Genomic DNA, 12230 nt, shown 5'->3' on the forward strand with positions numbered 1-12230 from the left:
TGTCTGGTCTTCTTTGTCCAGGAGGCATTCTGATAATGACGATGCAAACTTGACCACTTGGTTCCCCTCCTCCCCTCTCAGCCCGAGTGCTCTGTCCTCTGGGAAGCCAGGGCTGCCCTGGAGTGACTTGGGGGGCTCGCCTGGCCCGTCCGGTTCGCCTCAGAGGCCTGGCTCCAGCTTCTTCTTTCTCTTGCCCCCTGGGCTGTTTTGCCGGGCCTCCCTGCTCTTTGGCTGCACTTCCCCGCCCCCCGCGGGTGGTGGGGAGCACATTCTGCTGGATTGTTCTAGAAAAGAGCCAGCCTTCCTCCCAGCGAGAGGGCCGTTTCCGTGGGGGCAGATGAGGGTGAGCCCTTGCAGCTCACCCCCAAAACTCTCTTGCCTGTGGCCTCTGGGCCTCAGGCTTTGCTGGAGCAGGTCAGGCTGGCTGCACTGGTTTGCTCGTGCCGCGAAATCTAGCCAGGGTGTGGGAGAAGGGCGACTGCGGGCCCCTGTCCTAAGTTTTTCTTGCTGCAAAAGGCCTAGCTTAGCCTGTCTTTTTCTATGCACAGGATGGCTCTTGCTCACCAGAGCCTCACAAAGATAATCGCTCAGGAAGTGTTTCAGCCAATCCGGGGCCGCCTTACATTCCGATTTGCCGGGGCAGCCAATCGGGGATGAGCTTTTATTAGGCGGCCAGATCATCAAGCCGAAGTGCCAAACCCTTTTTCTGTGAGAACTAGGAGCCTGTCCTCCATGTTTTATAAGTATTGACATTACACAGTGTTAACAATGCATCCACAGAGGTAAGCTCGACTTTTTAACCATCTTTTCTCCCCCTCCCTCTGAGACATCCGCATTGTGGGCGAGCAGTGTGATTTCTCTGTGGCTGGCTGTGCCACAGTCACCCCTACAGCACTTAGGTTAACTTGGAACTGTTTAGAGAGATTTTTTTTTTTTTTTTTTTTTTGCTTTCTTGGGTCACATGGCTAAGTAGCCATTAGCCAGAGCTCGGTTTTGCAAACTGGCAAGGGCCTGGCACACCTTTTCTTCCACCAGGACATGGTGTTTCTAGAAGAGTGTGAAGCTAGATCCTGGTATTGCCAAAAAAGCAGCTTTTTTTTTTTTTTCTCCCCCCTCCTTCCTCTCTCTTTTTCTCTCCCTCTCTCTCTCTTTCTCTGAGCAGTTCCCCCCCCCCCTCCCCCTTGCACTCTTGTCTTCTCTTGTGTCACATGCCTGCTGGGGGAAGAAAATGGAAGGTAAGCAAGCAGGCTCCCCTCCAAGGAGAGCTCATGGCAGACAGCAAAGCAGGCAAGTTCACCTCTCCAAAGAGGTGCTGGGAAGGCTGGACTCAGTTCTGACCAGAGAGGACGTGTGTTTGCAAAAGAACCAAGCCCTCAGCAGAGCAGTGCTAAGGACAGATCCTAGCTCCTGGGGCCTAGGTGGGTGGTGGTGACTCCCCATGGTCTTTTCTCTTCCTACAGGGTTTCTTCACTTGAAACTACATTGTTCAGCCTTTTTTCCTGACTTCTATTGATACAGAGTGTTCTTCTGCAAAGCCAGCCTGCAGCCAGCAAATGTTTCTGAAAGTGTTTTCTAGGCTTTGGAGGAAGTTTTTGGAGTAGGGATGGGGATGGGGGGTGGAGGGGGAGTGTAGGAGGGGGGTGGGGGAGAGATGTTGGACAACATCCTGCAATAAATCTGAGGAGTCTTTTTTTGAATCCCTTAGTTTTCTCCTCTTGCATGGTTTTCAGTGGACTCATGTATCTTTTCTCCTTGTTTTCATTTTCCTTTCCCTTTTTTTTTTTTTTACATTGTGTCATCCTCTGTCCTCCTGTGTGATAGAGTACAGAGGAAATAAAATCACGTCTGTGGCTCATGACAGCATTCCATATTCAGTGGTTGGGTTGTGTTGTTGTTGTGTGTGTTTTTAATAATCCCGTGTAACTGTTTAAAAAAATTTCCTTTTTGATCAAGTCCCAAATCTGCCAGCCTGTTCTCTCTTCTTAACTGTGGAAAAATGAGACGGTTGCTTGAACATTTGTTGGGTAAGTAAAGCAATCCATTTCTGTGACCATGTATAAAGAGTTTGGCGAACATTTGGGGTCTGTTTGTAACAGGGGGTCTTGGCTCCAGCCGTTGGGGGCTTTTTATGAGCAGGAACCCAAGGAGGGCTTTTTCATAGTGTCTTGATTTTAGGTGACTGTTTGAATCCACTGTTTTTCCTGATAACCTAGGGCTAGGATTGAAGATACTTCCTGTTTACCCTCAGGGGAAGAAACGTTCAGTTCATTGTGACTTGACTGGAGACCTTGAATTGGGATTGTTTGGATATTAGATAGAAAACTCTGGGTAGGTGATCTGCTTGTGAAATGTAAGGAAACTGCTTGGTCTTAAGAGTCACAGAGCCTTAAACATGGGGGTGGGGAGGAGCTGGGGGTGGTGGTGTGAGTCCTTATGTTTTAAGATACTTACATGTCTGTAAAAATCCCACCCACCACCAAACTTGGTCTTGATTCAGGACTCATACACAACAGACCCGGCCTTTTTCCAAGCCTGACCCACACATCTGTATGTGTACACTTACCTTTACTTCTGATTTATTTCTCACTTTTTACATTTCTCCTGATCTCTTAAGGCTGCAGCTAGAACTTCAGAGTGAAAAAAGTAGCTTCTTGTTTAGCATTTGCTTCAGCATTTCCCTAGAAGTTCACTGCATAAATTTCCAGCCTGGAGACCAATCCAGCAGGACTGTAAATGCTGGAAGTATATTCGGTTGCTGTGTTATGCCAACTTGATGGAGTCAATAATCTTTCTTCTTTTAAACTGGTGTCCAGCAACCCACCTTTGAGAACCAATTGGAAAAAGGGCTCATTTAATAATGAGGAATGTACCCAATTCTAAGCTGAGAAGTCTTTGCAAGACAGGCCAGCTTCTTAGAGTAAAAGGACAGGCCGTTAATGATGTAACATACTTCGAACTGAACTGCTTGCCTGCTACTACCCCACACAAGAAAGTTCAGAGGCTTAGCTTTGTTCCTTTGTTCTTATCTCCTGGCTGTAAATGGAAATTACATATTGAGGTTCTTGTGGCCTCCTTGAAAGCAATATCTAATCACAAGACTCCTGCTTTGGTGCTGTCAGTGTTTGCATAATGGTGCATTTGTTGGGCTGGAAGGAAACCTAAGGGCAAGGCATTTGTCCTCCAAAAGCTTGCATTAAAATGGCTCCCACAGGTTTGCAAAGCCAAGATCTCTTTTCACATGTGCAGCCCCAGCAAGTTCTCAGCCCTGGAGCAAGCCAGCCACTTGCCTATGGTCCTGGGGGCACCACCAAACATGAGTCTGTAAAAGTTAATGGCTCTCAAGGTAGCATTGTTTTCCAGTTTCACTCGGGGGAAAAAAAATAAATGTCTGCATTGCAGCAGGACTAGCTAGGGACAGCAGTGCAGGCTCACGGTGCAGCCCAATGGGGTTTCTGTCTCCAGCTTTTGAACCAATAGACATGGAGAAAAGGTTACAGATTGACAATTGCAGTGGCTGGACCGAGAGCGGGCCTTCTGGAAATTTCTACCATCTTTGTTCCTTTTAGGAAAAGCACATCCGTGGAGCTGAAGCGTCTCCCTACGTTCCATGCCTAGGGCATCTCCCCTCCCCCCCCCTTTCTTTTTTACATCAAGGTAGATGGTCCTCTCTCTGCCACGTTTGTAAATTGCAGAGGGAGGAACAGAACATTGGGCTGTTTTCCTTTTTCCTTCTGCCTCTTCAGCCCCCAAAGAGGATGCACAGCTGCAAGGAACAAACACAGACACACTGGAGCTTTTGATTCCTCTCCTTTTTTTTTTTTTTTTCCTTGAAGCCCCTCCAGGATGGATTCACTTTCTGCTTTGGGAAATTAAGTGGCATTCCTGTGGGGCAGCAGGAGGAACTGCTTTTATTAGCGCCAGAAAATGGTCAGTGTTCCGGCTGTAACTAGGAATTAATTATATATAATCACTCAGTAAACTTTCTACAGAGTTTTTCTAATTGCTGCTCAGGAACGTGGTTTGCCTTCTGGAGCTGAGTCCAGTTACTTTTATAATTAACAGCTCAAAGATTTGAGTCAGAAAGAAACAATGGGGCCTCCTGGATTATAAATTAGGGATGAAAACAATAGCTTTTTTTTTTTTTCTTTTCCTTTCTTTCTTTCTTGTTACCCTTTTCTTTTAAACAAAACATTCCCCCTTTTCTTTCCCTGGGAGAACAGTGGGGAAATGGCTTCAGGTCTTAAATGGGGGGGGGGGAAATGAGTCACCATTTCAAAAAGGGGAGGGGGTGACAGCAGCCCAGAAAACCCTGAAGGGAAAGGTAGGTTTTTCTTTTTTTCCAAAGTCCAGCCACTTCACATGTGTGATCTCTTTGTTTCTTTTGCCTCCTTTTCCCCCCTTCTCTCTCCTGGGCAGAGGCCACAAACATTTTTCAGCTGGGAAGCCCTAGGTCTGGCTTTGCCTCTGGTTTGACCCTGAAAAGAAAGATACGTGCAAAAGTGCCTTGGCCACCGCACAGCCGAGGAGGAGGAAGGGAATCTGTGTAGCAGTCCTGCTCTTGATCTCAAAGGCAGAAACAAGGAAGGATTCACCCTTGGCTTCAGGTTGCTAAGGCTATGGACGCCCTTCCCCCTCCACCCCACTCTGCTTACTGATAAACAAGCAGGCAGGAGCCATTTCAGCACTGCAGCAAGCTGGGCTGCCAGCCTGTCCCTCGTCATCAAGATTACCTACCTACCGGCCGGCCGGGAGCCAGACGCCCGTCCTTGCCCTGGTGCAGCCTTGGGCACTCTGCCCTCCTTTCTCTCCTGAAGCTCACAGTCACCTTGAAACTCTCCACCCGCAGCACCAGGAGAGTTCTGAGGCCATGCAGACCTGTAACAGTAAATTACATTATCCACTACGAGGCTCTTAGCTTGGCCTGTGAAAGCGGGTTTTGCCAGACCCATGGTTAATTTTGAGGGCTCTGTTGGGGGTGGACAAAAATCTAATTTGTGAGTATCCTGCGCCTTGGCTGAGGGTGACGTTTTCCTGTTGTTTCTTCTCTGCAGACTCGGATTATCTTTCCTTGAGGTTAACTGTCTTAGGACTGGCTGGGTGTTTGGTGGCCGTTTTCAGGCTTATTAAACAGCCTTTTTATTTGACTTTGGCCTCAGGCTGGGGTGCAGCCCTTCAGATGCCTGCTGCCCTGGAAGCACTTTTCATTTTCCCTAGCTACTCTTTGGTAGGGATGCAGAGCTGGTTTCTCATCTACTAGAAAGGGGGAATGGGCTTCCTCCCCACCCCCCCCTCCCCGCCCAGCCTGCACCCTTTTAACAGTTTGGTTGTTTGCACAGACACCTGTCTGTCTGCACTTTATGCCACAGGGTTGCCTAATTCCTCACCTTCCACCCACCTAATTCGAGGGCAAGGGGGACTCATTTTAGAGCCTCACGTTGAAGGCTGAGGATCTGAAAGGGAAGGGTTTTCCTTAGGAACCTGTGACTTAACAAACTCCCCCTGTCACTGCAGATTTTTTTTTCCAGCTTCTAAACGTTGGGTTGTTGGTGTCCTTTGGTTGAGCTTTTCCTAGTTCTGATATTTAGAAAGGTGGCTTTGAAACTAGCAGGGCTGCTTAAGCAAGAGCTACAGCTATTGAACAAACTGCTACCATTTTAGCTTCAATACAGGAATGAGGCAGTGTTGCCAGACGCCATTTTAAGAATCCTGCATAAATAGCTTAGCTACCGATGACTCTGCCTGTTTTAGGTGAGTGCTTATATAAAGCTGCTAACCATTCCCTCCCCTCCCCCCAATTTTTAAAGAAATTAATTGCAGATTTAGGGCAGCATGGTGTTTTGATTTTAATGTTCACTATTTTGTTATCTAGAAGAGGAAAGATGTTTGTGTCTTGGGGATGAAATATTTCTTACAGCCTGGACCACTTTGGTATTTTGAATGAAAGTAAAAAGCTGAAGGAAAAGTCCTCTTGAATGATTGCATGATTCTTGAATTGCTGTGTGATCCTCAGCTGTAGACCCAGACTCTTGTGCATGCTGGTTATATATTCTAGCGGGGTTAGATATTCTTGGTTAACAGTCAAGTAGGGGCACTTGGGGAAAAGAAATATCTGGGCATTGTGTTTCCAGGCAGTTTTGTGTCCAAACTAGATGTTTTCTCTTTTCTCTCTCTCCTGGAAGTGTTGAGGGGATGGGATTCCTGGGAATTTACGGACCAGCCTTGAGTCTTCAGAATTAAAAATCAGAAGGCTTAAAACATCCTGGAGGTGCAGTTCACGTGCAACTTTTAATTGCTCTTTTCCAGTGCATGCAGGTGAAGAAGTAAGCAGAGGTTTTCTTGCTCAGGCATTGGGGGAGAAATCTTTTCTTTTTTCTGGGACGGGATGGGATGGTCTTGGTTGTATGTGCAGGCGGGCGCCTGTTATTTCTTCTTTAATTTCCTGAAATGTATCGGTTTGTGAAATCCAGGGGCAAGTGACTTAGGGGAACCCGTGAGTGCAAGAGGTGACGGTGGTGGGAACATACAACGTGTACAACTAGTTGATGGTGTATTGTCCTGTTGGGGTGAGATTTTTTTAGCTAATTTTACCCTTTCCTTTAGCGGGCCCCAGCCTCCCCAGCTGACCTTAAAAAAAAAAAGAAAAAGTAGTGTCAGTTTGAAACAAGGGCCGCTTGTTCCATTGTTTTGGATTTAAATAATTGGGGTTGCTGGAAGCTAGCAGATATGGAAGGAAAAATGCTGTGTATTTTCTAATAGACTTTAATGTGTTAATGAGGAGAGTTCAAAGTCTTTTCTTCAGACGCAGCTGCTTTTTCTTTTTAACAATTATTATTTGACTTTTTTTTCCCCCTCCAAATGGCTGAACAGTTCTTAACCTAAATTGACCAAGATCTGTGGGGCATTCAGACAGGTACAAATCTTTTCTCACCACCACTTTTGATGTAATATTCATAGTTTTGTTTTCCCCCCTAATAACATACTAGTACTTAACACTAGACCAGAAAAGAAAAAAAAAAATGAGATTAGTGGTGTAGAAAAGAGGAAGTCCCTTTAGATGTGGCTATTCAAAATGACTAATTTTGCATTCTGGTCTTTGCTTTTGTAAATGAAGTTTAAAAAATTTTTTTTCCTCTAGATGCATAGACATTGCAATTTCCTTTAGTCAAATACAAGTTATTGTGTGTGTGTGTATGTGTGCATGCATGTCCATGCATGGGTTCCCTTTGAAAGGGTGGCTTGCTGATCTGTGAAAAAGATGGTTTTCTGAAATTGTTGTCCTTCCAATCCTTGGCTAAATCCTGGTGGTGCTGTTGCTACAGTTAGGTGATTATGGTGCCCGCTTTGTAATACTTGGAAAGATAAAACAGCTTAACTTTCTTTTCCCTCTTTTCTGCTCCAGAATTATCTTAAACTCAGCAGCATATAGCCACCCCATCGCTAGTTTGTATTTTCTTAGCCTCTCAGCAGCTTTCCTGCCTGAAGTATTCAGCCTCCTCTAGGCTGTTACAAGCCATAAATTGTTCTCTTGAATGCAGCCCAACTCCATGATCTATACACCTTTGAATGTTTTCCGCGCTGCAGAAATCCTTCAAGTGGGTTTGGGGGAGTCTGTAATGCATAATTGTTTCTTTTCACTACCAAACATTTTGGTTGGATCCCAGATTAGCGTTTTCTCCATCACTCAAAATATGGGATCGGTTTCAAGAAGTTTAGGGTTTCACATACTTCATGCTAGAGAGGGGAGCAGAATTCTAGTTGCTGGAAAGATCAGGGCTGCTGTTTGTTCTTTTGAAGCTGACCATCTCCCCCTCTTTGAAGGGGCCGCATGGGGCTTTCTGTTAAAATTTATTTCCAGTCACCCCAAGCAAAAAACCATCAGCGGTATCCATTTGGACAGTCTGGGTAAGTTGCAGGCAGGGTGTGTTTCTGAGTTGAGCTTGTTTGCCTCTTAAGTTGGAGTAAAAAGTATCAGTGCTAAAATCACCTGCCACAAATCACGGTTGGATGAGTGCATGTTAGTGACATGTTTAAATTTCAGAAGCAATGTCTTCTGATGAAAACCATTTGTGACAACATGTCTGTTGTTTCTTTGGTGATTTGTGTCCCAGGCTTTCTCTACAAAAGGTAGTGTGGATGAAATTGTCAACGGGGTTCAATATTAGAGACCTAAATGTGTTAACATTCTGATTTGAAAGCACACTGCCTTTCTGTTTCTTCTGTCTGCCGGGACCAGTGAAGTTGGAGGCCTTTAAGTTCTTCTAACTTAATTCTCAGCTCTCATCTCTTCCTTTCTATCTAGTCCCATCAAATACGGAACTCTCCTAAATGCAGCTCCATCTGACCCTGAGATTCCAGGACTTTTGGGACTTACCTTTTGTCTCGTCACAGTCCCAGACCACGAAACACAGAAGGGACATTCTAATCCTTCCTGCCTTAAGCAGCGTCCCCTCTGTCCTGGTTTTTGAGTCTTCCAGGTGGAAGATTTCAGCCATCTCAGTTGGAGATGCACCCCATTTCTTCTTGTTGAACCACAGTCCGATGGAATTGCATCTAGAATAATTGCTCAGGTTCTTATCACTTCGTCATCAGCCTAATGCCTGGAAAGTTCCAGCACCTCAAACTGTTGGCACTTAGAAAAGCAGAACTTTTCCTGGCCTGGCCTGAGAGGTGTGTGTATGTCCGTGGGGAAGATAGGGAATGGCCTGTACCCTGTTCAGTGGGGAGTTCCAGCCGAGAGAGCGAAAGAAGATTCTGGTGGCTGGCCCACCAGCGGAGGGGCCTGCTTTCCCTGCTTCTTATCCCAACCCCCAACTCTCATCCTGTCTTTTAAATAATCCTTCCTCATTCCACTTTTGTGGTGGGGGTAATTAGTCACAGCTCAAAAGAGTGCTGAATGCTTTCTCTAAGCCATGCCTGCTACAGGGAGGAAAATATCCCAGGGGTTGGGAGTGTGGAGACCCCAGTCCTAATTCCTGGGCTAAGTGCTGTAGTTTGAATGTTTTGAGACCAGGCCTTTTGCTTCTAGCCTGGGCATATTTTTCTACTTTGTAGCTTTAACCTATATATTTTTTCATGTTCCTGCCTCGTCGGGAAATAGTAAGATTTCCCCAGGAGGTCTGGGAAGATACTCTTTGCCTTGCAGAATTCAGAGATCTGAACTCCAGGTACCCCGAAAACCACCTCCAACCTGAACCCAGTGTTAACAATGAGAAACTGATTTACTTGAAGGCTGGGGTTTCATTGGTCCATGGGGGTAGATGGTAATTGTGTGTCTTAAAAAAGCCTTTTGCATCTTCCAATAGCATGACAACTGGAATAGTAATTTGACTTCAAGAACAAGCTAGTGTTTAAAAACACTCCTATAGGACTGTTAACACTTTGTTTGATATCAAGGTGTGGGTTCCTTTCCCCCTACCCTTGGAAGATTGTCTGAAAAATGTGGGTTTGTTGTTAGAATTTCTAAATAACCGCCCCCATGGGGCAAGTTCTCAGTCTACCTAAACGTGAACGTAATTTGCTCTGTTTCAGCTTGGCTGAAGAGGAAATAAAAACAGAACAGGAGGTGGTGGAGGGCATGGATATCTCTACTCGCTCCAAAGGTAAGTAAAAATCTCGTATTATCTATCCAGAGCACAGGAGGAAATTGGAATTTCTTTTTCTTGTTGTTTCAGTGCAGTGAAGTGTGGCTTACGAGTTGAGGCTCTAACAGTCCTCCGTTTGGAGAGGTTGGCACCTTTGATGGATGAACCTCATTTATACAGAAATCTTTTGATTTGCTTTCCCTTGGCGTGTCTGTGTAGGTGTTCCGACCTGTCGGAAATTGTCCCGACAGTAAATTTTACATGTGAGTGTCATGACGGAGGGCGGCTGGCTAGCTCTCTGCAGGGTGACTTTCGGGAATCAATTTAAATAAAGCATGTTCTAGAAGCAACTGGAGTCTCCAGCCGCTGCTAGGTTTCTGATTTCAGTAACAGGCCTCTTTGGAATCGCAGAGGTGGAACGAAGGTGACCCACTTCCTTGGTAAACGTTGGTCTTGGTTAGAGATTAAAGGGAAATGTTAGATTAAAGGTGGAATGCTGGGGCCAGTGTTTGCGTGTAGGACAGAATTGTGCAAATCAGAGTAAACATGGTATGTGCTTCTATTCAGAATCCTGTGTTAGAGCTCCTCAAGGATCTTCTAATTGAGTCATTGGTACTTTTTGATTGGTCTGTGTGAGATTTCACGAGGTTTCCCACAAGGAAGCAGTTATTCACATTTTGCCTTCAGGGTGCTTTTAGAAATGAGCTGCGGGAACATTTCTCACCTCTTTGGTTGATGAAAATGCTCATCTCCAAACTTAGTTGTTGTACCTCGGTGGTATTTTGTACCTCGGTGGTATTCTTTCAACAAGTCGCTGAGTACCTGTGCTGGGGTCTGGGGGGGAGGCGCAAGGACTAGACAGAGGGTGAGTACAGACTCGTCCAGGAAGACTCCAATACAGCCCAAGAGCTTTTTGAGGATTTTGATAAGACAGCGTGTCGCTGTGGGCAAAGACGAGGGTCAGAGGGTGGTGGCATGGCGGTGACCTGGGAAGCAGGGGCTGGCCGTTGTTGCTGCCTGACTTGCCTGATGGGGGCCTGGGCCTGGTTCAGAGAGGAGGGGAGGCCCCTCAGGTGGACAGGCCAAGCTGTCCGGGTGGGTGGTCGGTGCCTGGGGCGGGGGGGGGGGCCCAGTCGGAGGGCTGCTCCCCTTCACCAGCCCCCCATCCCCACCCCCCTGCCCAGGCTGGGCCCGCAGCACCTCTGATGGTGAGGGGAGCCATAGGGGAGTCTGAAAAGAGGTGTTTGGAGACAGTTGCTGATGGGGAAGCCTGTCTCAGTCCCCCCACTTTGGGGTCAGAATTGAGCGTGGAGAAGGGAGCCCAGAGAACGAGAGCTGGGAGCCGGGCTTGCGGTCCTTGCTCTGCCGCTCACTTGGACATGTTCTGGCTCTGCCCCTGTTTTCTTATCTGTAAAATGGGCTGTCAGATGAGATTCTGAGATTCCTTCCACCTTGGGCTTACTCTTGTAAAAGTAATACTTGCTCTGGCATTTATGAAGGCTGTGCTTCTAGGGTCCAGGAGCCTTTTCTTACCTGGCAAGAGATGGGAGGTGGTGTTCCCATTTTGCCGTTGAGGGAACCGAGGCTCCGAGTGGTAATGTCTCCCAGGTAGAAAGTGTAGGATGGGCTCAAACTGAACTGAGGCTCGGACTCCAAGGAGGTGCTTCTTTCCTGAGCCCTCGGTGCCTGGAAGGCCCTGGAGCCCCGTTGTGGAGACTTCTCCAAAAGGGTCAGAGTCCGGGACCGTCAGCCAGAGCAGGAGGCCTGTTCAGCTCAGGCCCTTTTCTCTGCGTGTGGAGACTCCTCTTCTCTTTCCCTTGAGCGTGGAGACCCCGCTTCTTGTCTTCTTTCAGACCCCCAGGTGCTCCTAGCCCTTCACCTTCTGTGTCTGGGCCGTCCGAGGTGTGACCACTCTGGGGTCATCATAATCCCTTATCCGCCCCACCGCATCCTCTCCCGACAGCAGGCCGGGCGATCTTGGAAAAACACTCCATCAGGTACATCTCATCTTGCTGAGTCCCTCCACTGACCTTCCAGCGCCCTCAGGCTCCAGTCTGAAGTGACTGTGACCAACCTGCCTTGGCCTGACCCCTTCAACTTCCTTCACTTTTGTTTACCTTGTGACAGACACTCTGCGCACCTGACCCCACTTGAGCTCCCCAGCCTCCCTCCCCTCTGTCCTCTCCTGGGGGCCCTTTGCCGGGAACGCCGTCCTGGGTCCTGCTGCCTGGTTCTCGTCTCAGCTTCTTCTCAGACGTCAGCTCCTGAGGGAGGCCTTCAGTGGCCACCCTGTCCATAGGAGCCATTCCATCATTTTCTGTTATGTTTTTAAAAATAAACTTCTAATTTTAGAGCAGTTTTAGGTTTAGATTTCCAGGTAAGTTGTGCAGAGTGTTCCCATACCACCCCCCGACGCACACACACGTAGTTACACACACACACACACACACACACACATATACACACAGAGTTACAGTTCTTGCCCTGTCATTAACACCATACATTGGTCTGGTCCATTTGTCACAATTAATGAATCGGTGTGTTACTACCAACTAAAGTTGATGCTTTGTTCAGGTTTCCTTAGTTTTTCCACTAAGATCCCTTTTCTCTTCCAGCACCCCATCCAGGAGCCCACATGACATTTAGCTG

At 47.1% G+C, this 12230-nt stretch overlaps 1 protein-coding gene across 1 annotated transcript in view; it reads left to right on the plus strand.

Annotated features, from left to right (window-relative positions):
• Positions 1-569: 569 nt before the first annotated feature.
• ZMYND8 (zinc finger MYND-type containing 8) overlaps positions 570-12230 on the plus strand; it is a 126871-nt gene continuing 115210 nt past the window's right edge. Inside the window, 2 exon segments of the mRNA XM_032607223.1 lie at positions 570-782; positions 9529-9599. Coding sequence (XP_032463114.1) covers positions 769-782; positions 9529-9599 — 85 coding nt within the window. The 5' untranslated portion in view covers positions 570-768.

Source organism: Phocoena sinus, chromosome 15, assembly GCF_008692025.1.
Source record: "Phocoena sinus isolate mPhoSin1 chromosome 15, mPhoSin1.pri, whole genome shotgun sequence".
Taxonomy (NCBI): Eukaryota; Metazoa; Chordata; class Mammalia; order Artiodactyla; family Phocoenidae; genus Phocoena; species Phocoena sinus.